The sequence below is a fragment of the Chenopodium album genome, chromosome 27, assembly GCF_948465745.1.
Source record: "Chenopodium album chromosome 27, dcCheAlbu1.1, whole genome shotgun sequence".
In the NCBI taxonomy this organism is placed as follows: Eukaryota; Viridiplantae; Streptophyta; class Magnoliopsida; order Caryophyllales; family Amaranthaceae; genus Chenopodium; species Chenopodium album.
In genome coordinates this window covers 27,726,397-27,753,557 of record NC_137860.1, presented here as the reverse complement: position 1 = coordinate 27,753,557, position 27,161 = coordinate 27,726,397, and the positions used below count along the sequence as shown (strand labels likewise).

Here is a 27,161-nt window from a genome sequence, read left to right as displayed (position 1 = left end):
TTTTTCCAATTTAGTTGATAAAGAAAATACATAATGTAAAAATAATTATATAGATTAATTTGTATTCATATGTATTTAATAATGGCTTTGTCCAATATTTATTTTAATTGATATTTTGTAGGCCCGCCCATTATCGACCCGTGACCCGCATTGGCCCAATCCTATATTGACCCTATAAAATGCGACCCTCTTTGACCCTGACCCGCAACCAACCCGCACCGACCCTAACCCGACCCGCCCAATAACCAGGTCTAAGTTAGAAAATTAAAACCTAAATATGAAAGAGACTTGGTAATTGGTATACATTCTAAATTTCTAATTAAGGTTATATTAGTCTTCTAAGTAACATTCGACTTGGTTATTATCCATGAGCTATCCCTTTGTCACATTTTGCTATTAAAAACAATTAACTTGACTGATTTTCCACAAAGGTTAGCAATCCTAAATAAACTACGGAGTACTAATTTAGAAGTCATTTATCACTATAATGATGGAAATTTAAAAGATAGATAATTAGTCTTCAAATTGCCCCAATCCTTCATTATGAAAGACATGACATTTTATATATTTCTAATGGTTACTTACGTCTCCTCTCTCCCGTTATTTAAAAAAGCTCTATCTCCATGTTTATATGTGACTATTAAATCCGGACAGGTACATGGTGTAAAGTTGACACAAATTTACTTTTTTACGATGTAAAATCAAACATAATTGAACTTATGAATTTAAGTAATAGCATCCTAAGCATATTTTGCCTCTATAGTTTCTTGTGAAACGCGAATACCAGTAAAATCAATAAGGTTGTGATTATTGTGAAGAATGTAATCCCCTCTTTTAGTTTTGTTGCTTTTGCATATCTGCAAGTTATCTGAATTCCATTATCTTGGTCTTTGTTATCTGCAAGATCAAGCCTACAGGGCTTACTTACACTTTTTCTCAGGTTCTGTTTCGCATTGTTATCATCTAATCTCATCGAAATGTCTTTATATAGAGTATAGACCGATGAACTATACATTATAAAGGGTCACGACGAAAGAGGGGGCAAAACGGCAAGTATATCAAGGTAGAAATTATGCACACTCTGCATAAATCAAATGATAAAAGTTTAAACACGAGCACGCAACAATCAGAAAAATCATACATCAGAGATAATTTTCTGAAACTATAAAAAAAAAAGGTTTAATTGTAAACTATGTAACAAGACTTATGTAGTAGCAAGCATTTGTAAAACTTTTTAAGTTCTAAAACTATTAAGCCACACTTGAAGCATATCCATCTTCATTCTGAGCTGATACATACACCCTCGCGCATAGCCTTGCTTTGGAAACGACTCACTCTGCAAAATAACAGGACAAACAATGAGAATATATACACTGTATCACTCTATGTATATCTTTAATTGTTGAATCCTTTGAAGAATATATGAATACTGATAAAAAAGATTATAAATATTGAAGATCTACCATAGTCTTGAAGATTAGGATGAGTGGGTTGAAGGCGGTAGGGATAATACTGATGAGGCGATGAAGATGAAGTACCAAGCTGGAGTACAGTACTGCTACTTGGCTGGTCTTCTCCATAGATAAACGGCATCTGCCCCATTAGTTGCTGCTGCTGCTGCTGCTCTTGAAGTTGCCCACCTCCCATCAACTATGAGAATGAGATCAAATTAATTTCTTTATAAAGATAAACGCGGTCTAAAAGAGTAAGTTTTATTGTGACTTGCTTACCCAATGATACATGTTTCCATTGTCAGTCTGCAACAATTGTTCCTGCAGTACAATAATAATAACCCAAAATGAATATATAACAACATTATGTAATTAGTTTTAAGAATATATGGTTAAGAGAATTAATCCTAGCAGAAATGGATTTAACTAGAATTAGTACAAACATAATCATTTATTAATTTGAATAACCTTTCTGCGAAGATTTTCCATTTGCTGTTGCATGAGCTGGTTCTGGAAGACCAGAAATTAAACAGTATTTCAGATAATTTTTTACATGATAATAAAAACATTTTCCTTATCAAACAAAATTCTAAATAAAATCTCAAACTAGTCCATTTCTTCAAGTACATGAAAATAGATATGAAACAGCAGTGAAAGTCAGACTAAAAAGACAACCTTTCGTACTCGAATTACATTCAAGGAGGATTCAAGCTTTTGTTCATGTTTGTGCAGGTCCTCAAGGGGAAGAGGACCCAAATCCTCACCCAAGTAGTTCCTTATGCTTAGCTCGGCGTTGTGAATCGCTTCCCTTAACGCTTGCAGCTCTGAAAATAGTTCTTCCTGTACAAGATATTACCAACATATATCCTTTATGTTAGACTTATAATAATTCATGCAAGTCATGATCAATTTGGATTAAAAACAAGGGATTAAACATCGAGTTTGTAATTAAATATTACCCGATTATCCTGTACTGGAAGCTGAATGCCTTGAACATTCAAATACCTCTGTATGGTTTGCTCTAGACTGCTGTCATGCACACATACATAACACCTTTATAAGCTCAATCACACTAGGTCAAAATTAAGAATACCTTAGCTCGTACGAAAAACACTCGGACCGTGACACTAATGCCATGTAGTCAATATTAAGTTATACACAACTGATTTATAACCATTTCATGAAGTTCTTAAACATAAATAATGCCTTTTTTATTTTTATTTTTTGATAATCAAATGCCTTTTTTATTTAATACTAGGCCAGCTAACGCGCGCGTCAAAGCTAGTCATATCTAGGAAGTTTTTTTTTTTGGTTTGACTTTTAAATCACAAATTTAGTTAAATTAACCATAAGAGAAAATATATAAACACCTATATTTAGGAGGTATAAATGTTCATGATAACTAACATTAAAAACAAAAAAAGTAAATAAATATTTTAGAAGGTATTGTTGTATAAACATTATTCATTAAAATTAACTTGTACATATTAATGAGGGTATGTATGTAAATACACATTTTGAAGGGTATAATTGGCATTACACTATTCATAAGAGTAGCTTTCCACTTTTTATAAGGTAGGGATAAGTACTCATGCATTTTGCTATTTAACACAAAGTAGTTGACAACTCAAATTTGTGCATAACATAAAAACATTTCTCTTGCTTAGTAGAGGGATTATCTCTTTGTCATCCTTACAAGAAACTCGTTGAAAGGTCTACGAATTGAGTAATTAAGAACCGATAATTAATAAAAACACAAAGAGAGGTCAAGAAAGCACTGAGGAAGGTATGCTATTCAACAAATTAATTGAATGTGTGAAAGTTACATGATTATAACATTAAGCTTATAGCAAATTCAACAAATAAAATGAAATTATATAATCATTTTAATTGATTATTAGAGTAATGATCTTCCTACCACCCCATCAAAATTAATATTTGGAAATTGAGTATAGGGAGAAGCATGTAACCTTTTTTCAATATGTTTTATTAAGGCCGATTTATTTTTTTGAGGCCATTTTTAAGGTCGATATTAGACATATAAAACGATTACATATAGCTAGGCAACTAAATTACCAATTGATCGAATTACAACTTAGGTTCATCGCACGGAATAATCATTCTTAAGTCAAGAATCTCAAGATTAACCAAAGTATGCTATCATTACAAAGCGGTATATGCAGTGGCGGATCCAGGATTTTTAAGATGCTGGGTCACTGTCACCTATCGATCATCACCCATCGACCGCATACTGGAGGTGGATGATTTTGTGATAGAGGATGATTTTGTGAAGGAGGAGGATGCATATTGGGGCTAAAGAAACTTGTTACTACCTCCGGTCCAATTTACTCGCAACAAAGGAATATTTTATGTCTCATAAATAATACCCCTTTGTTGCGAGTAAATTGGACCGGAGGTAGTATATCATATGTTTTTTATGAAAATTAAGTCACAATTTCAATTTAATTACAAAATCCAATATTGTCAAAAATAGATTAATTCAATCTTTTTGCAACTTGTCTATTCTATACCCAAGTTAATATTGGTTTTACAAAAATAAAAAAAATACCCAATTTAATTACACAAACATAATATAAACAACACAAATTAGAAAAACCACTTAATGTAATGTCTTAATGTAATGTCTTAACAACATTGAAGGATAATTAAATTAATCACATGATAATCAAATAAGTTCATGATCATTTCAAAAGGAAAACCAAAAAAATAATTCTATTACTAGCTAATAATGTAATGTCTTAACAACACAAACATAACAACATTGAAGGATAATTAAATTAATCACATGATAATCAAATAGTCATAACTCATAAGTTCATAATCATTTCAAAAGGAAAACCAAAAAAAAAAATTATATTACTAGCTAATGCTGCTACAATGAATTAAATGAAAAAAGAAGGAAAAAATTCAAATGATAACATGAAATTCAATAAATCACATAACCATAGGAAGGAGAAAAAAAAACAAAACAAAAAGATATAAGGAATACAAAAACTGCATGTACCAATGCTCGAACCCAAGACCTATGTGACTGGGCCCTTTGCTTATTGGGCTTTGTCTCAATCCCTTCCACCACTATGCTACAAGTTTGTATTGTTAATATATAACCAAAAATAATCATTATATCTTATTTTCAAATGGGTGCCATTTTTTTTAAAAAAAAGTTTTTTTTTTTTTTTTTTTTTTTTTGTGCTAGGTCACGTGACCCAGCAGGACCAAGGCTGGGTCCGCCACTGGGTATATGTATTAGAAAAAAAAATATATAGGGTAAGAAAAATTAGATTAATTATTAGAACATAGTTTTTTTTTTAAAAAAAAAACATCAAAAAATTGGTCAAAGATCTCCAGAGATCTGCAGCTAAATTAAAATAAAACTGAGTAAAAGTAATCATTTCAAAACCACATGAAAAAACATCAGAAAATTAATTGATGAGAGGAAAACCCTAGCTAGCTACATACTTACAATCAGATGCACAAGAAAATCAAGTCAAATTATATCTAATACAATTAAAGTTAAAAAAACTTTGAATTCTACTAACTCTAATTAAATAAGAAAAATCCACATTTTTTGAGATTAACCTGTTGGAAGATTCAGGAAAAGTATGAAGTTTTCCAGTTCCAGAAAAGATGATGAGACCAATTTGAGCATCACAAAGAATGGCAAGTTCTTTAGTCTTCTTCATTAGCCCTTGTCGTCTTTTCGAGTAGGTCACCTGCCTATTAGTCCTGTTCTCTATCCTCTTCATCTCTATTTTTCCCCTTCCCATGGTGTATGTGTTGCTCAATTTTCTTCCTCCAACAAAAAAACAAAAACAAAAAAAAAAAAAATGAAAAAAAAAAAGAAGTCAGAAATGTATGTTATCATTATGTATGTTAATAATTCAAGAAATAAACTTAGCTCTTCACCAAAATAAAAAAAAATTAAAATAAACTTAGCTAGCTTCGTTTCGAATTTATTTGTGGGAAATATAATGTTACTAAGTACATAAAATAATGCTGAGTAAATATGTCAAATATAACCACAAAAAATAACTCACATATTACAAGGTTTAAGACAAAGCCCATGTTAAGTAAATTTGTCAAAAATAACCATCATCCTCCAAAAAAAATTACAAGAAGAAACCACCACATTTAATACCTTACTATATATTATGATCATAAAATGGAAATATAAAGAAACAAATGGTGTTTAGCAAATTAGGCCGCATCTTGTAGTTAATTAAATCACGTCTTGTACTAATGGTGTGATTGATGAAGAATCTTAAAAACAGGAATATAAAGGGAAAGGGATCAAATTCTAGGGTTAAAAAAGGCAAAAATAAACATAACAATAATTAAAAAGCCCTTTCATTAACACCATTTGAAGAGATGATCAAGGTAGCAGAAAAGTCTTAGAAGCTTACTCTTTTTTTCCTGAATTTACACAAATCAGCCCTAATTTGGATTTCTTGATTTCTCTTTCTTACTTCTTAAACTCACTTTCTACTCCTCAAGCAAGAAATCATAACTATATGTAATAAGAAAAAGAGTTTATTTTCATTTATTTTTTTATATAAAAAAGGGTTTTTTTAATAACAATAATTGTATGTGTTATATATAGTTCATATTGTCTATTTTAAGTTAACCAACTTTTAAGTTTCTGAAATATAGTCTTTCTATTATAGGAAAAAGTAGGGTTGAGTTCAATAACCTAAGTTAAATTTAAACCTTTGTTTTGCTTTCACTTTATGTGAGAAACTAAGAATTAACATCCAACCGACCCACTCTTCCCTGACTAATTATGTTAATTTGTGTGATGAAAGACTTATAAATGGAATCATAATCAGACGAGATTGTTCATATATACTATCCTCTTTATAATAAACGCGTAATTTTTGGGTTTACTACTTTATGCTCCGCGTAACTAATAGTCTTATACCTTAGTGCGTTATGACCTGTAACGCAACAAGTCATACTAATTACACTATTTCTATTTATGCAACAAGTCAGTGTATTAACTTGTAATTTTGGGTTCAAAAATATATTCTTGTTGCATATAGTCTTGTACCATAAAAATGTGATCGAAAAAGTTCAAAATACAAAGAAAGTGATTGTTGATTAGAATGAATTTTTATTGAACAACAATGCAAACTACAAAAACATGGAAAGAAACCTCCTAAAATTGGTCTAAGAAACCACTTTAGAGGGGGTATTAAGCTCAGAAGTCTCTTAGAGAAATCACCTTTTTTAGGGGGTTTGTTTGCTTAACATGAGAAACCCCTTTTTCACCCAATTCTGAAATCTTTTTACTGATTCTTTTGGCCATTTTTGTAGTAGTACAATGAGATGAACGAGGTTAAAGAGTACAATCAATTAACTCATAGCTACATAGCTAGTTACAAGTAATTAATTTTAGGTAGCAATAATTAGCATATAAAAATATATAACATATTAACATGCATGTTATAGAGAACTAAAACCAAAATATGAGGATGACTTGGTATACACAATAAAACTTATTAGGCTAAAAACTTATTAAAAGTTTGTACATTATTTTTTTTTTTTTTTAGTTGTTGTTGTAAAGATTTGTACCATGAATTATAATTGATAATTTTGGTTGATAATACACTTTTTTTTTTTAGTTGATTGACGAAGGATATCAGTTTACACCTTTCTTATATTCATCTCCAAATTCCAAGCACGAGACAATAACATGTAATTGTGGTGGGGATTTGCTTATCGTCTTCCACAAAAAAAATATCATCCAAGCCTCTTCACTTACTAATTACATTTTAATCGACTTAATCCTTTATATAGTTTAGGTCTTAATTTAGAGTCAACCAATTTCATTTGATCAATTTTATTGTAATCAAGTAATTTTTATTTTTATTTTTTCAAAAGAGCAATAGTTATACTACCTAATTAATTTATACGCTATGAGTATATGTTTCATTTTATCTTTATAATTACAAAAATTAATCAAAACACACAAAAGACATTACAGAGTATTACTATATCTTGAGAGGGTGAAATTAGGTGAAACATAAGTCAATATCATAAACATGAAAAGCTAGTGGTAACATAATAGTAACATGCATGGTAAAAAATGATTGGAAAATTCAGAAGAGTTAGTGGAGAATAAAGAGGTAAAAAACATGGGACTTTCTAAATTTAGTAATTACAAAAATAAAGGGTGGTCCTTCCAACTAGAGGAAGCTGGCATACATACTTCAACATAATTTGCATTCTATTTGTAGTATGTTTGCTTATCTCTTTTGTCCCTCCAAAACAGTTTTTTCACATGCACCTATCCTAATCTTCTTTTCAAATTTCCATGGCGATAATACTATGGTTAATTACTAAATCGAGTAGCAACAACAATAAGACATCGAAACCTAAATCTCTCAGTGATAGGCCGGGATCGGCTACATAAACCATTATTTTATCATGAAGTCCTTCTAAAGTACTCATTTATTTCAACTAAAATGTCGATAAATTAAATTACATCCAATACAGTTGATTCAATAATCAATAGTCATAGTAGAAGTAGCCTCTGTAACTTGAGTGTACCAATGATATTTAGCGACATTTATAACCAGATCGAAACAAGCTTAATTTTTACTTATCTCAATAAATAAGTATTTGAATGTGAGTAAAATCATAAATATGATTAATTTACTCCATAATAACTAATCAAAATACTGTTTACATATATATAGATAAACCAGGGCAAATAAATAGAATATAAACATTTCTCAGGACACTGCAAATTCCTCGATCATTACTTGAATCCAACAGGTGATAAAGGCCGCTGGAAACTTCTGCAATTTGCACTCAAGTTCAGGCGCTTGAGCAATTCCTCCAAATCTACACTACTTGAATTGAACAGGTGACAGAGGCACGCGGTAAGTTTTGCAATGTGCTCTGAACTGTCATCATTTGATCTACATTTGCACTGGGATCCGGGTATAAGACCAAATTCTCCAGAACTAAAGCATTTGTCAGGAAAAACTGGATCAAATCTATTTCCCTGTCATATCCCAAGAAATTTTTAATCACAATTTTTGTAAGATGATATCTGCAACATGTAGGAACATCTACCAGAGCTGTTCTACAAAACTGTTGTTCTGAAGCAAGTTCCTCCTCGTCATATAACTCAGGATATATAGTTAATCCCTGCAAATTAGATGACAATAAAAGTAAATTTGTTAAACTATTCCTGAATTCAATCCATGTATGTGAAAATATATCAAGTTAGAACAAAGCGACATGTACACTAACCTCAGGGAATACAAGTGTTTCCAAGACAGGCGAACGATTAAGAAATCCCAACAATACACTATCCCAAAAGCTCCCTTCATTGAAACCCAGTTCTAAACACTTCAAATAACAAAAGACGGGCAGTTGATCCTTTAACTCTTTATGGTTTAATTCCTAAAATCAACAGATAACAAGCAGTCAAGTCAGTTAATCAATTAAAATCAAATTGATGACAGAATGGAGGCAAGATCAGAAATTGAGACAAATTAAACCTCTAAGAATGTATCGTTCACAGTCAAATGCTGAACATTAGACAATGGCCTCAAAAGGCTGAGTTTTACTTGGCCAGAAACCTCAAATGCAATCTCCAAGGAGTCATTTTCAATAACAAGGTCTGCTTTGACAAGGCGATCCATGTTTGTGATGTTATAATGTGATGCTAAATCACCACCGTAGTAAAGATACTCCAAATTAGGAGTATGAATAAGCACCAAGTCACTGCTGTGATGCTCCTCATATTTGTTCAACACTTCCAGAAATAGTCTCCTAAGAGAAGGCGAAGAGATACTTATATAAGAGGCATGTTTCCAAGTTGCAAGCAAAGTGAGATCCTCAAGTATAGGGCAGCTTGAAACAAGCCTTGTCACAAGGCCATCATCGGGAATCATAGCAGCATGTAAGGAGAGTAGTTTCAGGCTAGGAAGACGGAAGGATGTATAGGTTGAAGCTTGATCAAGACCAAGGTTAGTATCAAGCTTCAAAATCTCCAATGTCTCACACTTGAAAACTTCTGGTGGCAGCTGAATAACCCCTTCTTCCCTCACATGAATACGGAGGTTGAGCTCCTTGAGTCCAGAAAAGGTTAAAGGAAAAGAAATCCACGCATTAATATGCGTGGATTTCAAGTCTGGACAACAGCCGTTGCAACACCTATATTCTCTATGCTTGGGATTATCCCTGGACCTCTCAAGAAAGGGTGCACCCACTCCGAGACTAAAGCTTGTAAGATAGCGAGAGTGGTATGATTGGAGAACGGAGTCTACAAAGGCGACAAAAGTGGGGAAACGTTCGATTGCATAGGGTGTCACCGAACAATGACTTATAGGCGAATCATCAAAGTTGAGGTGAGTAAGGGAATGGAATATATTGGTAATCATCCTCTTAGAAGAAGCGCAAGCAGCAGCAGCATCCTTAGTAGGAAGTGAAGAAATTATATAAATTAACAATTCATCAGATAGGCAAGTAAGTCTATCAAGGTTTCTATTATCAACGTCCTCTTGCAAGGTAGTAGTGGTGCTGGTACAACGTTTCAACCTCATATCCATATATGTCAGATTGGGTTCGCCTCGTTTAACAACAACAACAACAACAACAAATTAGACAACAATAACAGCAAAAATAAAACAACAAAAAATTCAACATCTTGTGCAATAGCAACCAGAACTATTATACTGTGATTGAGATTGGAGATGAAAGATTAGCAACATTAAACCAAAATTCTGAAATTAAATTTAGAATTTCTACCCCTTTTCTCGAGATACCTTAATCAAGTATAAGATTTAAATCAAACTCAACCACATTATCAATTCCTTATAAAAACTCACAAGATCAAGGTAAAAAAACAAAATCAAAACAATCCAGACCAACATTAGCACAAATTAAACAACCAAGGGAAAAATACATAATTTTAGGGATATTTGATTCGATAATCGAATTAGGCTAATAATTTTGGTTATGATGTTTCATAATCTAAATATTTTAAAGTTTTAAACCCTAAACTTAAAGCACTGATGATTAAATTAGATTGTGAAATTGACATGATGATAACAACAACAAACAAGTTACCTTAGAAGCTGGGATACAAAAATTAGATTCAACGGAGAACGTCAACTGAAATAACTCTGAGAGGTGGCCTTGGATCCCTGTTAAAAGCAATGACCAGCTAGTTATAATTAAATTAGATTAGCACAAATTCAACAACCAATAGGAGAGAGAACAGAACAAGGGCAAAGACTTTAACTTTCCTAAACTCAAACCAAAATTTGATACTTTTAAAAAAAAAAAAAAAAACAACTTTAAATTGATTTTAGGAAAGTTTAGAATCTTTGTCCTTGTTAGAGTCTAACAAAGGCAAAGACTCTAACTTTCCTAAGAAAAAAAACTTTAAATTTCAGATCTGAAATTGAATTAACTTCTTTACTGCTCATATGATGTTGATTATCACCACCTGTTTCAAGTATTTTTTTAAAAAACCAGACAAAATTGCTAATTATCAAATAATTTGATTATCATCACGCCAATTACCTAATTCGATATTCTAGGTACATGGCGTGAATCAACAAATAATTTGATGATTTAAAAAAAAAAAAAAAAAAACCCCAATTCTATAAGACAGTAGCACTAATCGATAATTGTTGATTGAAATGAAAAAAACTCACCAAAAACGGAGAACACGGACAACGTTTCAATGGAGAACCAGCGCGGAAAAATTAAAATGGAGTTTTATTGCTAAAATTAAAATGGAGTTTTTTGACGGGCTTGTTAAATCTTTTCATGCTTAAAATTTTTTTCATGTTCGTAAAACAGGCAATACGGCAAGGTGGGATGCCCGTGATATTTCATAGACTTGGCGGATCTTGACTACTTGAATTAAATGCCTGCTAACGTCTTCCCTAAAAAAAAAAAAAGACATATCAATTTAAATTTTTAAATGAGAAAAATAAATTTTTAAAACACAAAACAAAATTAAATTAGGATATTCAAAAAGAGGTAAGATTTGTGTAAAAAAAAAAAAAAAAAAAAAGTAAGATAAGTCCTTAATTTTTTTTGGTGCTCTAAAACAAGTCCTTAATGTTAGGGTATAGATAAATAAGATAAATTATCATAATATATATTTTTTTTACATCATAAAATTGGTCAACACATAAAGGTCAAGAGATTTGCAATTTTTTTTTAAAAAAAAAAAACTCAAGAGATATACCATTAAATTAAATCAAAACTAATTAAAAGTAATTATTTCAACGCGTAATTTTTGGGTTTACAACTTTCTGTTCCGCGTAACTAATAGTCTTATACCTTAGTGTTACAACCTTTATTGCAACAAGTCATACTAAGACCCTGTTAATAAGTTCAGACAAGATAAGTTTAGGAAAAATAAGTTAAGATAAGTTGTGATAAAGAGTTAATCAGGGTTACCAAGTTTAATGTATAACTATAATAAGTTTTAATAAGGGTTAATAAGATCAGATAAGTAAAATCAGGTAAATAGAACACACCCTAATTACACAATTTCTATTTATGCAACAAGTCATAGTTAGTAGAATAATCAAAGTACCTTGTATAGTGTTTCATCAACCTTCATTCAAAAATAAAAGTTGCTTTTATATTAAATTTAATTACTCGTAGCTTGTAGTCTTGTATTATGAAAATGTGATCGAGAAAGTTGTGATTATTTATTAGAATAATCTTATGGAACAATAAGACAATGAGATGAGCTAGATTAAAGAGCACAATCAATACAATCATGAGTCATAGCTACATAGCTAGTTAAAAGCTAAGTTACCTAATTTGCTAATTTCTAGGTAGCAATAATTAGCACATAGAAATACTACGTATAAAATATGCGGAAGACTTGGTATACACAATAAAAACTTTTTTTGTTTTTTTGTGTTTATTTGACAAAAACAATAAAAAGTTTTTAATAATTACCTCATAATTTTTTATGTACCATGAAATATACGGAGGTAATTAATAATTTTTTTTTTGAGAAAAGGAGGTAATTAATAATTTTGGTAGATAATACACTACTTTTTTCTTTTTTTTTTCTTTTTTTTTTTTCTAACTAGCTAGTTGATCGTTGAAGGATAATGGTTTACGCCTTTCTTATATTCATCTCCAAATTCCAAGCACCAGACAAAAACATGTAATTGTGGTGAGGCTTTGCTTATCGTCTTCCACAGAACAAATATCATCCAAGCCTCTTCACATACTAATTACACTCTATTTGACTTGATGCCTTTAATTGTTTGATTTTGAAATGTTGTAGTCGAATAAATTTATTGTTAAAAAAAAGAGGGATAGTTATACTGCCTTATACGCTACAAGTATATGTTTCATTTTTTAATTAATCTAAACACACAAAAGACATTACGGAGTACTACGGACTACGGAGTATATATATATCTTGAGAGGGTGGGAAATTAGGTGAAACATAAGTCAATATCATAAACATAAAAAGCTAGTGGTAACATAACAGTAACATGCATGGTAAAAACAATGATTGGAAAATTCAGAAGAGTTAGGGGAGAATAAAGAGGTAAAAAACATGGAACTTTCCAAATTTAGGATTTACAAAAATAAAGGGTCCTTCCAGCTAGGGGAAGCAGGCATACATACTCAGTATAATTTGCATTCTATTTTTAGTATGTTTCCTTATCTCTTTTCACATGCACATACTCCTAACTTCTTTTCAATTTTCCATGGAGCTAATACTATGGTTAATTACTACAGAGTATATCAAGTAGCAACAACAATAAGACATGGAAAACTATAACTTAGTGATAGGCCGAGGTCGACTACATAAACCATTATTTTATCATATAGTCCTTTTATTTTTTTTAATTTTTTTAAGGGAATATTGTCCTTTTATTTAAAAGTGCTTAATTATTTTAACTATAATATCGATAAACTACCTACATAGCCAAATAGGGGTGTAGGTAAAAATTTGTAACTATTGTTGGGTCATGGGTTTACAAGCCCACATTTTAAATGACCAATGTGAAATTTGAATCATGAAATACATTTAAAAGGGAAAGGAGCTGGGCTGCTGAGGTATAGTATAAAGCTTCTCTAAGCTACGTAAGCCTGAAAACAAGTGCAATATATTACCGTATCAGCATAATGGCCAACTACACAACTCCAAATAAGATGTAATTAGAGAAGTAAAGGCAACTAACAAGGAAATGAAATCATCCTTATTCCTTAAATAACATTACAAAACCTATTAAAATCGCCTCAATACTACAAAATTAGGATAACTCCCCAGAAAAACACTAAACCCGCACAGGACCTGAAAAAATTGACGTCATAAACTCCTGTTCTTAAGCCAGAGAGTTGATGTGGATACCAACCTTAGCTCTGTTATATGCAGGATCCATGCATTTGACTATGCTACTGAGGATGTCGAATATGAATTGTAATGACTGCCTAATAGCAAGACATTCATTTATCACTGTGGTTTGTCTGGGTTTTCTTGCTCTTCCTTTTCCGGATCTTCCTCTTCCTCTTCCTTCTTTTCTTCCTCATCCTCATCTTCCTCTGGTGGATCAGCAGGCATAGGAGGTGGTAATGGTGTTTTCATAGGGCTGAATTGAGGAAATATATCAGGTCTTCTCCCAGGCTTGGGCCTCTCCCACTCCTGTCAAGCAACAAAATGTTAAACTTGCAGTGATTAACAAGTCTTTAAATGTAAATGTGAAAGTTATAGACAATTTTCCCTTCGACGACACAATTAGAAACAGTGATGTCATGGATTGACATAGTATTATATTAGAAAATAAATAAATAAATAAATAAAATTATACAAGACATAATTGGAGCATACAATTTTCAGTTCTCATCCTTGACTAGGTCTAGGTTCACTTAAAAATGCTAATGAATATGAATATATGACCAATTGAGAGATTTGCATCCAATTTAGTCACACCTTTTACAAAATTACCCATTTGAATTGCAGTATTGCACCATTAACACATTTACCCTTCAGAATTCACACAGCTACACAAAAAAAAAAAAAAAAAAAATAACTACCTTAACAAGGCTCATACTATTGCCCTAATTTGCCTCTTAACCCAACTTCGTGCTCAAAAGCCTCAATGACTACTCTCACAATACCATATAATAAATGAAATTATCAGGAAGCTTTATATTTTCACAGCATCATGGAATCAATGATGATTCAAAACACTTATCTGAAGGCACCAAGTATTCCCTGTCATCACATTTGAACTATGTAATAAAAGTGAATCTTCCTTTTCAGTATTCTAATTCAACTTCCCCTCTCATCCCTTGTACACTCCTCCTTTGTTCTCAGTTTCACTCGAACAGAAGCTAAGGAATTTAATTAGAGCTTATGTACTTATCACTTATTTTCTTAGTTATTTGAATAATTGAAGGTACAAAAAACAACACAGCAAGAGCAAGCATAGGTCTTCTTAGGCTTGTTCTATTCATCAAATTCATCCTCACCCCTTGACACAAAAGACGGTATCCCCATTCTCCTAAGGAAAAATCACCACGGGATCACCTCAAACAAAGAAAATCCTTCTTTTAGGGGAGGGACAAGTAAAATAAAATGCTAGATTTAGAATTAGTAACTAAGATACCTAAATGGCTGGTTGCCAATATTGCCAAAGTCACGTCAAACAAACTTTCAAGACTGCGTGATCAAACTTTGATGCATAAGGACTAAAAAAATGTACGAAAAAAAGAGCACACAAGCGTAATAAATAAATAAATATATATATATATATATAAATAAATAAAACACTGAAGCTACAATCCTATCCTCCTCCTTTCCCCAAGCCACAAAAGAAAGTACAGAAGGCTGTAAAGTAGATTCTAGGCATTAATTAAAAGGATATTGGAGCTAAAGAATGGGAGTGAGTGATTGAGAATTCACTTAATGCAATAACAATCCTATGTTTTGTTTGCAATGTATATATATAGAAATATGTAACAAATTTACCAAATCAAGTGAACAACCTTCATGAATCGTCTCCCCAACTACAAAATTGGCATTTCAAACCACACCAGGAGCGAGGGCAGGGTGAAATCGAAGGTATAAAGAGTCTTATAGTTTGAATCTAATCCCCCATTTGATTCCTAAACCCATCAATGAAATATAGAGCTTGTAATCTTTGAATATCAATACCCATTTTGATATTCTTATAACCTGGAGTAAGACAATACGACAATTACTGCACGGTGCTAGACAAGTTATTGATCACAACCCTAACTAGTAGATAACAGGAAAGGGGGGAAATACCAAAACTAAGGTAATAGAATGATTGCTAAAATTCTAAGACCTAAAACCTTATCCTTTAACCATTCTTCAAAAAGAGAAATCCAGCCATTCTAAGACTTCTAACTATACACCTCAAATTCTTTCAATTGCTTTGTGAACCTTAAAAAAGAAATTTTTAATCATGAAAACTTATTGGAAAAAGCTCAGCAAACAAAAGTGCAGATTTATTATATTCTCAATTCTCAAACCAATAATTTCAACTTATTTTCCCTAAAATCACAAGATTGACATTGTAAAAACAATCAATTATCAAAATCAAAGTACTAGGGCAGCAATTAACATCAGAAAATGCCAGAAATTGAAGCAATTACAACAAATCAATTGTTCCATGATGAAATCAATTCGAATTCAAAACCCTATAACTTGATTCAAATTCTAATATTACCCACAATTCAAAAATTAATCAAAGAAAGAGGAACATACGATAGGAAAATCGAGAGGAGAACGACGAGTCATCTTCTCTTCATCAGGAGCCATACAAACAACCATAGAACGACGAGATTTCACCTTCAAAGAAGAAATACGAGTAAGAGAAAGAGGAGAGAGAAAACATCTGGGCCCAGTAAGCTTGAAACTGCTTGAAGAAGAAGACGACGACGAAGAAGAAGAAGTGGATACGTTTGAGGATGAAGGTGTAGGTAGAAAGGAAGCCATGGGAGCAGTAGTAGAAGCTGAAAAACTCAGCGACGCCATTGTTGAAGTAGCGAAGGTTTTCTCTCTCTAGAAATGGAGGAGTGAATGGGTTGGGGTTTGAGGCAGAGGTTTTGTGGTTGGTTGGTGAAAGGCGAAAAAAGAGATGATGTTGGTGTTGTGTTTGGGGATTTTATGTTTTTTTTACTTTGCCAATTGTGTCAAAGTAGTAAAACCGACTCAAATCCTTGGCAACTTGACTAAGGAATTGGGCTTGTTTTGTTGTGTTTCTTGTATTTGATGCTCGTACTTTGGGGCCGTTTGATGCTCGTACTTTGGGGTCATCTGTTCTCTTCAGATTATTTTCAGTTCAGCTCACTTCAATTTCAATAAAATCTGTTTGCTTTATAATAATCTTTTCTTATAAAATATTCAATTAAGTTCAGTTCCAATAAGTTCAGTTCAGTTCCAATAAGTTCAGTTCAGTCAATCAGAACAGGTGCTTAGAAACTCGTATTATAGTAGTATATTGACAACCTCAAATTTAAGGGCTTATAGCTTGTTAGAGTTTGAATTTTGAGTGGAATGGATTTACAATCTTAGGGGTGCATATGAAATTTTAGGGAGTTGGAATGGATAATGGAGTTAGATACCATTGGTATCAGATTTCATAGCAATAAAATAAATGTTTAACCGGAATGTTAACTACTTTTTTTTAAAGGCCCAACCAAACACCCCCTATCGAAAGGCCCTGAGGAAAAATAGTATAAGCAGTATTGCGACTATTATTGCCGATATTAAATCTCATATTTTCAATTTTGAATAACCTCTAATGACAACTATGCCAAAACTTGAGAAAAATCAAACCTACTTACTCGAGGTTAGAGTTTGTTCCACTTTTTTTCTTAGGCTATTCAACTCAGATAAAGGTAGTTTTCGAGAAATAAATATTGTTTCACTCCCACAATTATTAACTGCAAGTTTAAAATTCTTTATTATTTTCAAGCATATCCTATAAGAGTGCCATTGGAATTACTCTTACTAATGGTTGTAGCTAGGGACTTGATTGCAATTTCAAAGTTCTTAGCTACTAGCTTGACCAATAAAATTACCTTGTGCAAGCTAATTTGCTGGTGAAAATGTTTTCTAAATTTGTAAGATTAACATATTATTATAATTAAATATAAAAAGTCAATCTCATAAGTCAATTTCATTTACAAACCAAGCAAATTGAGGACACAAGCTAGTTACAACCAATGGCGGATCTTGGGCTAAAAAGTTTGGGGGGGCAAGGTTTGATCCTCCAACCTTTTGCTTAAAAATAACAATACTTAACCACTATGTCATAACTTTTTAAGTGTAATTATTAGACATTATATTCCTTAAAACCAATAACTTAGAAAAATTGAGGGGGGCCAGGCCCCGACCCGCCTCAACAAAGGTCCGCCCCTGGTTACAACTTACAAGGGGGTTATGAAAACAATATATGTACCTAATGTTGGGGTGTCAACCTTAAACCCACACATGACACATCAATGAAAAAAAAAAAAAGTTTTTTCAATACCAAACGTTTTGTGCTTTAAACCATAAGTATGTATTAATTTTCAATTTACTTGATTAATTATTTCTTTGACCAAAACTAGCTAACCTTCAAGTAATTAAAAAGATTAATCTCTTTTTATATAAATTAATAGATTACTACATATATAACTTTATTTAAAGCTAAACTTCAAGCTATTTAAAAGAAAAACTTTCTCAACTATCAATTATCTACTTAACTCCACAATAAATTTATGATATATTTTTTTTTTTTTTTTTTTTTTGAGGAACACTAAATTTATGATTAACTATACCCGGGAAAAAAAAAAAAAAAAAAAAAAAAAAAAAAAAAAAGGCACAAATGAGCTAAACTTAAAGTCTTCATTGTATGGTGTTTATTAAAAAAAAGGAGAAAAAAAAATGATCTGTTGGGACCAGGATATTGAACCTGACGTGAATCGAACACGCAACCTTCTGATCTGGAGTCAGACGCGCTACCATTGCGCCACAGATCCCCGTTGTTTAAAATTATACAACATTATATTATTATACGCTTTAGTAACATAGAGCTGTTATCGTGGCATCATAAGACCTTATCCAAATGGGATTTTGGAAGCATCTTTTCATTTTTTTTATTTTTTATTTTAATAGAAGCATCTTAGCTTTGCGTGAAATGTTAAATGAATCGTTTTTGGCATGTTCAATTGATTTTTTTTACTTTTTTTTTTTTTTTTTTTTTTGACAAAAGAAGTATCAAAGAAAAAACAAACTACAACAGAAAGAGACAAAATTAGAAATGAAAAAACAACAACTGCCGTCGTCGAGCACAACGAGCTAACCAATGAGCCGGAGAAACCCAGGATCGAGGAACCTTACGAAGTTCGCACACCAAAAACGAATTAGGTTTGGTGGCTCATTCTGGATTTGTGGGCGGTTGTTGAGTCTTTTTTTTTTTTTTTTTTTTTTTTGATTTTTTTACTTGACAGCATGTTATTGACAATTTAAAATACTATCCCTTTAGGACTTCGCACTCTATATTTTATAAAGTGTTACACTAATTAAGAGGGTGTTTGGTATAAAAATTTGTAAGGTAGAAAACGTAAACGTCTAAACGAATAAGTGTTTCCATTTCTAATAATTTTGTATGATCCACAAGTAACAAATACCATTTTCAAAGGGTACAAAATCCCCTAAATTGTTACCCTTGTTCAACTAGTGGAAACAAAATATGTTTCCCCCTTCAATCACAAACTCCTTAAATTGTTTTCATTCCATCAATATACCAAACATATATTAAAGATAACGTATATCATTACCCTTTCGCCTACTTATATAAATCCTTTCCATTCCATTTACATAATTTATACCAAACGCCCCCTTAATGTACGTGTAAGTTTTTAAATTTACACTGTTTATTTTTTTACAAAAAATCGTGAAGTAGTGTACTTTTTAAGTATTATATATTTCTACTTTCACGGTCATTATTTTTTTTTCACTCACCGTTATAGCCTTATAGGACTATCCATTTCAAGGTATGGAACTTGAGTCCCACATCGGCCATATGGGGGGTTGATGTGGAATTTATATAGGACAATTGGCTCTCCTGCCCTTGAGCTAGCTTTTGGAAAGGCTCTCCTATTGTCCTATATAATTCTCACATCAACCCCCCATATGACCGATGTGGGACTCAAGTCCCATACCTTGCAATGGATAGTTCTATAACACTCAAATTCATTGACAAACTTGAAATAATTAATCTTTTTAGTACAACAAATTTGAAATAATTTTACTATTATTATTAATCTTTTTAGTACAACAAATTTGAAATAATTTAGTGTTACACCTATGAAATTACCTTTTTCGGCCTTTTTTAAACGTTAGAATCAAAATTTGACAAATTATTATTCTGTAAAAGATAATCATGTTACAATTTAGGACTCAAAATATGGTTTACAAAAAGGTTGATGAAGTTACTATAATTTGAGGAAAAATTAAGTAGTTATGATAAGGTATCTAGGTTCGATTAGATCTGAAATAGGTTTTAATACAATCTAACAAGTTGAAATATATTCAAAGAATATGTGAAGTTTATAAAAGTTCACATAAAATAAGATAAATTCAAATAAGTGAAAATTGATTGAATTAAGACAAAATTTCATTTTTTTTTTTAAAATAATGGTCAGGCTTATTTGGTCAAAGGTTATTCACTCGGTCAAGGATTACTTACTCGGGCATGGGTTATCCGGTCAATTAAGGTTTACTCGGTTGGTTAGAAGTTGCTCAACTAGAAGTTACTCGATTAGTCAGAAGTTATTCTGTCAACAATTACATGGTTAGTGATTATTCAGTCGGTCAGGGTTACCTGATTAAGAGTTATTCATGTGTTAGCTGACTAAACGGCGTGACCAGCCACACACAAAAGTTACGGAGTACTGTTGAATTGAATACACACCTTAAGATAGCTTTAATTGAAATATTGTGTACGAATACTAAACATAACTTTAATTGAAACATGATCATCGATATATAGTGAAGGGGTAATAAAGATTTGTGAGTAGCTTACTTAATAAGGAGAATCAAGATCATGACATCTCGTCATCATCAACCCATCAATTCACCCAATCCAATTCAATCACCAAATAAAAAAAGTTTGTGATGGTCATTCTAAATTAATATTTTTTCAAATACTTTGAAGGTCCGTATTATTACGTGTCTTTTACAATTGGTCCACGTGCCACAAATTGTGGTGCCATTTTATTTAAAGAAGAAAATCTTAAATTGGAGCAGTGTCCTAGTCCCAACAAACTTGCACCGTGTGATCAATTTTGGTTTCTTTCATCTTTTTTATTCAAATTCCCAATTAATTTTCACCCTCTTTTGAATGCACTACTCTCACTTTGAACCAATTCCTTCAATAACAATCATTATTTTATATCTCGAATTTTATCGCTTGGAATTGGGATTTATTTTTTTTATAAAAAGCTTGAATCTTTGGGATAAAAGTGAAGAAGATTCACAGAACCCATAACCTAAACAGAGAGGGAAAGTTCTGAAACTTTTTAATTTGGCCAAAAAAATTTAAGTTTGGTGTTCCTTAAATTTGTTGAATTAACTCGGAAAATAAACACCATCTGAAAATTCTATCCGTATTCTCCTTAATTTTGCAAAAAGAGAGATTTTGCAGAATTACATTAATTTTGATTTTTTATTTGTAAGAAAAACACCCTGAATTTTTCAAGGAAAGTAAGGGTGTTTTGATTAGGTGGGTCTTCTGCAATTTGTTAAAATAACTCAAAAGAAAGAATACCCATCTGAAAAATTCAATTGGGTAACCTTTAGATTGAAAAATTCCTACCAAAAAAATAAGATTTTTTTACAGAAAAAAGGAGGATAGATTAAAAATTTGATTTTTTTGAGGATTGGGGGATGCAAAAGGAGATAAAGATGGATTTTTGGCCAGAATTTTTAGCAAGTAATTGGGGAAAAGAATTTGTAGCAGGTGGGTTTGGTGGAATCGCCGGAGTTGTCGCCGGATATCCATTGGATACGCTCAGAATCCGGCAACAGAGCTCAAGTTCCGGCGGTGCAATCAGTATTTTCCGGCGAGTTCTTGCCACCGAAGGACCCTCTGCTTTTTACAGAGGCATGGCTGCTCCCTTGGCCTCTGTCACTTTTCAGGTTTGCATAATTTTTTTATATTTAATTTATGTATTTTGGAGTTTTTTTTTTGGTTTGATTAAAATTATTGCATGTTATTGGTTTTGGGATAATTACTTATTTTGGTGGTTCTTTTAGGATACTAATTGATCCTGGGAAATGGGAATCCACCGTTTTTTGGGGAATCTTATGCCAGTTTCTGGGTAAGAATGGAAAAGGTCCAATCCCCTGTGTTTTAGCAATTGCATACAGTATATTATATTTTCATGTCAAAAGTGTATGCATGACAAGTTGGTTCTTAGGATACTATGATAGGATTTTTATTTCACCTCAAGTATTCGTGTAATTTGTATGTTTCGAATTTGATCCTTAGACGTGGGTATGACACTTAGACGCTTCATTTGGAATAAGAAGCATGCAAACATTTACAAGTTGGTTGTGTTATTGACACTTGTACATGCGCTTGTGGCTGTGTGGGACACCACGGACGCTTATGTATGAGTCCGAGTAACATAGATAGGTTATTATGCATTTTGTTCTGATTTTCAGGCTAGTAAAAAAGTATAGTTTTTGGTTTTGATGTTGTTATCAACCCAATTTCATGCCACTAATTATGAATTTGATAGAATTGAAACTACCACCATAATGTCATAACTATGTGTCTATGTGAGTGTAAATCTAATTGGAGTTTTACATGTTTCTGATGATCTATCTGATTCACTTGGTGTTTTTTGTGACATCCTTAGGCAATTAGAAAAGCTTAATTTGACAGCAAACAGTCTCAAGCATTCAATATTAAGTTCTATCATAACTTGGAGAAAACAAGCTTCATTTGTGGTTGTGATTTTATGTTTCAACTTTAAAGAATCCTGTTTTCATTTGTTTGATAGGTTATATCTTTTAAGTATGTGTTTTCTTACCTTTGGTTTGCAGAATGCCGTGGTTTTCCAAACATATGCAGTCTTATCTCGAGCGTGTGACAAATCTGTTGATCCAAGAGAACCTCCTTCGTATAAGGGGGTGGCCCTGGGAGGATTTGGCACCGGGGCACTCCAAAGTCTTATATTGAGCCCCGTTGAGCTGCTTAAAATCCGTCTTCAATTGAAGCAAAACACCCATTTGGTATCAAACACTGAAAATGGTCCCAAAAAATTAGCCAAAACCATACTTAAAACCGAAGGTCTAAGAGGGTTATATCGTGGTTTATCCATCACGGCCCTCAGAGATGCACCCGCTCATGGGTTATACTTCTGGACATATGAGTACATGAGAGAAAAGCTCCACCCTGGATGCCGAAGGAGTGGCCAAGAGACCCTAAATACAATGCTTGTAGCCGGGGGTTTAGCTGGAGTTGCAAGCTGGGCCACATTATACCCATTAGATGTGATCAAGACTAGACTCCAGGCACAAACGAAAGAGTCAATTAAATACAGTGGAATTGTCGATTGCTTTAGGAAAAGTGTCAAGCAGGATGGTTATGGAGTTCTGTGGAGAGGGCTAGGAACTGCAGTTGCTCGTGCTTTTGTTGTGAATGGAGCGATTTTTGCTGCCTACGAGCTTTCTTTGAGGTGCCTGTTTAGTGGTGTTGGAACTGTTGGTAATGAGAGTCTTCAGACTGAAAGCACATTGAAGGCCTCAGGACCATAAGGTTAATTCCCCTGAAATTCTAGGGTGGCCAACAATTTGGGCAATTGAAGCGAATTATTTCATGGATGATCAAACTTGGCACATCGAATTATATGATTAGTATAGGTAGAGAAGTTCTGTACTTCATTTGCTGCTTGTACAGAAATCTCAGCTGGACCTATTGTCTGTTGTATGAACATGTAAGAAATTGCAAAAGAAAAATATTGATGAACATAACCAGAGAAAGTGGCATATCAACACTTTAGTTGACAACAATGTATGAATTATTGATTCATGAACAACATGCCTAAGACAATTCTGATATCTTAAAATGTTAGTACAGGTTCACAATGAAACTGATAGATTTTACATGTAAGTTTCAAATACTATTACCCTCATCCGTAATTATCATACAAACAAAAACAATTCAAGAAATCCAATCATCAACCATTATACTCTGTAGTAGAAAATAGGAAAAATTAGAAAATAACACCCAAAAATTGTCACGATTTTGATAATAACACCACCAAAAAAAAAACTTTTATTATAACACCACAAAAAAAACCAAAAATTTGGTTTCACCACCACTTAACTTTGCCATCCAAAAAAACCGTTAAGTGGGCCCCACACAGTACACGTGTCACTCAACTATTGGATTAAAAAATTAAAAAAAAAAAAAAAAGAAAACCCCTACAATCCTAACCCAGCCACCACCACCACCACCACCGACGCCAGTTTCCACCGCCGTTAACTCGACCCTACCACGGCCGGCACCCCAACCCAACCCCCTACCGCTGTCTCCTAGACCTGTAATCGTCGCCGAACTACCCAGACCGCAACCCAAACCAGCCCAGCCCCCATCATCGTCTCTCCGACCCGAATCCATCGCCAAACCACCCAAACCTAACCCTAACTAGCCCAGCCACCGTACTCCTCTAACCAACCCCACCAAAAGTCGCCGCCAAATCATAGAAACCCCGACCCACCCATACCCAAAACCACTAATCGCCCTACTCCTCTCACCCACACCTTGAACCAAATCGGGGGTGGTTTATTTCGTGGGTACGTTAGGGCTGATTTCGACAGTCCAAGGGTGGTCAGCTGGCTGGTTTTGTGGGTCGAGGGTGGTCGGTTGGGATTGGTTGACGGCGGTGGAGCTGGGTTGGAGAACGGCGGTGCCGGTGGTGGCTGAGTATTTAAAGGGTTTTCCTTTTTTATTTTTAAAATTTTCTTTTTTTTTTTTGTTTTTTTAATTTATTTTAATCCAATGCATAATTGCCACGTGTACAATGTGGGACCCACTAACGGTTTTTTGGATGGAAAAGTTAAGTGGTGGTGAAACCAAATTTTTGGTTTTTTATGTGGTGTTATAATAAAAGTTTTTTTTTTGGTGGTGTTATTATCAAAATCGTGACAATTTTTGGGTGTTATTTTCTAATTTTTCCTAGAAAATACGATAACTTGTAATGTTGTTTATGAGTAACTTGTAATATACGTAATTACCTATCAAATCATGGGTGTATAAAGATGGTGTGAAATTACCTAGAGATTTATTTTTGACATCAGCTTAAAGATAGCAAATATATCAAGTGCACGTATGGTTGAATGTTTTAAGGACCACAAAAGGGTTGAGAAAGAAGTTGTTTGAAAGTAAACAAGTTCTGCTGACAAGATAAGATCTTTGTTCTTGATGACGCAAGTAAGCTGTTGGTTTCCATGATGTAAGGAGATGTCTAAGATCTAACCTATGCTCAACCGAATCCTGATTGATCTTTCAACTTGGCTCCCATATCATATTCCTCCATACAGATCACCTTCTGAATTTTAAGTGTGGGGAATAAATAAGATATTCAAGAGGACACTCAAAATCTTTTTTGATGGTTGGCTAAAGACTTGAAGTGCCATGCAAGTTATTAGGTGTACATGAGAATATGGCCGTAGATACGTGATGGTAAATAAAGTATGTGGGTAAAATATATAGACATACATGGTTCTTTGTAAGAGTTTAGCATAAAGCATTAAATCTTTAGATAATACGGAGTAATAGATTGATCAAATAATAACGGGGGAATCGACTCCACTCACCTAAGTTACAAATATGGATTGTCAGTTGAATCCTTCATAAAATGCTACTATAATCATCAAAGATTGTCACTTGCACCTATATAATTAGTAATTTCCAAACAAAATACCAAAATGCTCAAAACAAAAGCATAAACCATTGCCTAAAACAAGACCCTTTTTTTTTTTATTTATTTATTTATTTTTATTTTTTTTTTATGTTCTTTTGCCACCCCAGTTGATTGAGAGGATTAAATTCGGCGGAAGTAGATCGATCATTTGCTGCTACTGAAAGGTCTGAAATTGCATGCAAATCCACCAATATCAATACACCATCATCTAACCTCTGCTTCACCACTTAAAGTTGGCCACACTATCTAACCATTCAGAGGCCAATTTCCTAGATATACCGCATTTAATTCTGTAATAGTCTTGCGTTATACGAGTAATACCGAGTACAAGATTTTTATGATGTTCATAAATTAGTGTCCCTAAAATAAAAATAAAAAATGAATAGAGGTTTCTTCGTATAAGCTTATAGTGTTATACTCGGAGTATATACAATTCTTAAAAAAATGCAATTCAATATGGTTTCAAAATCACACATCGATTGATATAATGTTAAGATATCTAATTACTACGTATTAAATGCTTTTAAAAGACATATCTATCTATACTCTATACTTAGTATTTAAAAACACAAACCATCATCCTCATAATGCCACATGTAAATTAAATTTTTCACCAATGCCACAAGTCATCTCATTTAACCTTTCTCATATTAAAAAAATACACTAGCTTTAATTCAACACATGAATGAATGTTTGGTTCACTTTCCCCCAACTTAATATCTTCTACAATTACATTCAATTTTCACCATTTTTCTCCTTTATAAACTATTCATTTTCCAATAAAAAACATATTATAAAATTAAAAATTATATTATATACCTATAAACAATCCGTGCATTGCACGGGCCAGAAAGCTAGTTCTTAAATAATGTAGCAATAATGTAAGAGACGATAGCAATAATGTAATAGACGTACGGTCATCAACTTATTATCTAGGGCAAAGTGTGTCAAGAAAGATCTCTTGTCTGAAAGATTTGGTCCAAAAGTCTCTGAAACTACAAAAATATAAGCTTGTCTTCTTGTGTATAATTCCGGAAGATGCAGAACTACCAACTACCCATGTTACGGAATTCTTCTGGGTTGATCAGCACATTGGACATACCCGACCATACTCACTTAGGACAGACTTCTGAGTACTACTCTACTGAACTTGTAACAAGTTACAAAAACTTGAGAGATCTGACTGTCTTAAGTAATTATTGAAACTTGGAATTTGGATTTTTTTACGGAGTCGTGCTACTGAGGGCACTGACTGACTGAGTATGATTTTTCATACTGCAGATCTGCACCTAATGGCTAATATTTAGAAGATATTTGCAAGTTTCTTATAATGAGGCAAAACCAACAGCAACTACTGTTTCTAGACTAGATCAAAACAAAACGTACCACCAGCTTTTATTATTGGACTAAAAAGTTGTCGTCGACTACAGACAGCAAACTGTACAAGACTACAAGTTACTGCTACATACTAACAATGAGGTGGGAGTGGGAGAGCGTAGTGAAGCTATCAGCAAGATCATAATCCCAATAAACAGATTCTTAGCTGCGGTAGAGAGTTAACTGAGCAAAAGCAAAACAACAATCTCTAGTTCATCATCAAGGGTTTTTCAGAGCGTGTTACAGGCAAAGCATAACAGCAACTGTTTATTAATCCCAATAGGCTTACTCTCACACCATATACAGAGTAAGAAAGAGATGCCACAACGGCCCACAAGAACATTT

The 27,161-nt window shown here is 32.9% G+C and overlaps 4 protein-coding genes and 1 non-coding gene across 6 annotated transcripts; 1 reads left to right on the top strand and 4 right to left on the bottom strand.

Moving 5' to 3' along the window:
- Positions 1–1,255: 1,255 nt before the first annotated feature.
- Positions 1,256–5,567, bottom strand: LOC145621621 (MADS-box protein FBP24-like). The gene is made up of 7 exons (XM_081676343.1): positions 5,052–5,567; positions 2,411–2,477; positions 2,127–2,291; positions 1,920–1,961; positions 1,731–1,772; positions 1,464–1,650; positions 1,256–1,336 (listed from the first exon to the last, which is right to left on the bottom strand). The coding sequence occupies exons 1-7, from the start codon at positions 5,237–5,239 to the stop codon at positions 1,332–1,334; spliced, it is 696 nt and encodes a 231-aa protein (XP_081532469.1). The 5' UTR covers positions 5,240–5,567; the 3' UTR covers positions 1,256–1,331.
- A 2,482-nt stretch (positions 5,568–8,049) lies between these two features.
- On the bottom strand, positions 8,050–11,339 carry LOC145621445 (F-box/LRR-repeat protein At4g14103-like). 2 transcript variants are annotated; one of them, XM_081676174.1, is made up of 5 exons: positions 11,150–11,339; positions 10,557–10,633; positions 8,984–10,056; positions 8,733–8,885; positions 8,050–8,627 (listed from the first exon to the last, which is right to left on the bottom strand). In XM_081676174.1, exons 3-5 carry the CDS (start codon positions 10,034–10,036, stop codon positions 8,319–8,321), a joined length of 1,515 nt encoding a protein of 504 aa, XP_081532300.1. In that variant the 5' UTR covers positions 10,037–10,056; positions 10,557–10,633; positions 11,150–11,339; the 3' UTR covers positions 8,050–8,318. The 2 variants fall into 2 exon arrangements, with proteins under 2 accessions (XP_081532300.1, XP_081532299.1); XM_081676173.1 differs by having other exon boundaries at positions 8,984–10,633; positions 11,150–11,338.
- Positions 11,340–13,619: 2,280 nt separating this feature from the next.
- On the bottom strand, positions 13,620–16,609 carry LOC145620374 (uncharacterized). Its single transcript, XM_081675044.1, has 2 exons — positions 16,219–16,609; positions 13,620–14,127 (listed from the first exon to the last, which is right to left on the bottom strand). Exons 1-2 carry the CDS (start codon positions 16,486–16,488, stop codon positions 13,939–13,941), a joined length of 459 nt encoding a protein of 152 aa, XP_081531170.1. The 5' UTR covers positions 16,489–16,609; the 3' UTR covers positions 13,620–13,938.
- Positions 16,610–18,407: 1,798 nt separating this feature from the next.
- On the bottom strand, positions 18,408–18,479 carry TRNAW-CCA (transfer RNA tryptophan (anticodon CCA)). Its single transcript has one exon. It is a non-coding gene; the product is annotated as a tRNA-Trp (tRNA).
- A 2,289-nt stretch (positions 18,480–20,768) lies between these two features.
- Positions 20,769–23,572, top strand: LOC145621332 (mitochondrial arginine transporter BAC2-like). The gene is made up of 2 exons (XM_081676072.1): positions 20,769–21,642; positions 22,555–23,572. The coding sequence occupies exons 1-2, from the start codon at positions 21,391–21,393 to the stop codon at positions 23,266–23,268; spliced, it is 966 nt and encodes a 321-aa protein (XP_081532198.1). The 5' UTR covers positions 20,769–21,390; the 3' UTR covers positions 23,269–23,572.
- Positions 23,573–27,161: the final 3,589 nt, after the last annotated feature.

Bases quoted from the DNA above. Each gene is read 5' to 3' on its own strand.
- LOC145621621 (XM_081676343.1), bottom strand. From the start codon at position 5,239: ATGGGAAGGGGAAAAATAGAGATGAAGAGGATAGAGAACAGGACTAAT. The intron at 2,292-2,410 runs GTAATATTTAAT...TATCTTGTACAG, and splicing joins TTCCAGTACAGGATAATCGG to GAAGAACTATTTTCAGAGCT. The intron at 1,962-2,126 runs GTTGTCTTTTTA...CTGGTCTTCCAG, and splicing joins ATGTAATTCGAGTACGAAAG to AACCAGCTCATGCAACAGCA.
- LOC145621445 (XM_081676174.1), bottom strand. From the start codon at position 10,036: ATGGATATGAGGTTGAAACGTTGTACCAGCACCACTACTACCTTGCAA. The intron at 8,886-8,983 runs GTTTAATTTGTC...TGTTGATTTTAG, and splicing joins TGAACGATACATTCTTAGAG to GAATTAAACCATAAAGAGTT. The intron at 8,628-8,732 runs GTTAGTGTACAT...TCTAATTTGCAG, and splicing joins AAACACTTGTATTCCCTGAG to GGATTAACTATATATCCTGA.
- LOC145620374 (XM_081675044.1), bottom strand. From the start codon at position 16,488: ATGGCGTCGCTGAGTTTTTCAGCTTCTACTACTGCTCCCATGGCTTCC. The intron at 14,128-16,218 runs GTATGTTCCTCT...GTTGCTTGACAG, and splicing joins CTCCTCTCGATTTTCCTATC to GAGTGGGAGAGGCCCAAGCC.
- LOC145621332 (XM_081676072.1), top strand. From the start codon at position 21,391: ATGCAAAAGGAGATAAAGATGGATTTTTGGCCAGAATTTTTAGCAAGT. The intron at 21,643-22,554 runs GTTTGCATAATT...TTTGGTTTGCAG, and splicing joins TGGCCTCTGTCACTTTTCAG to AATGCCGTGGTTTTCCAAAC.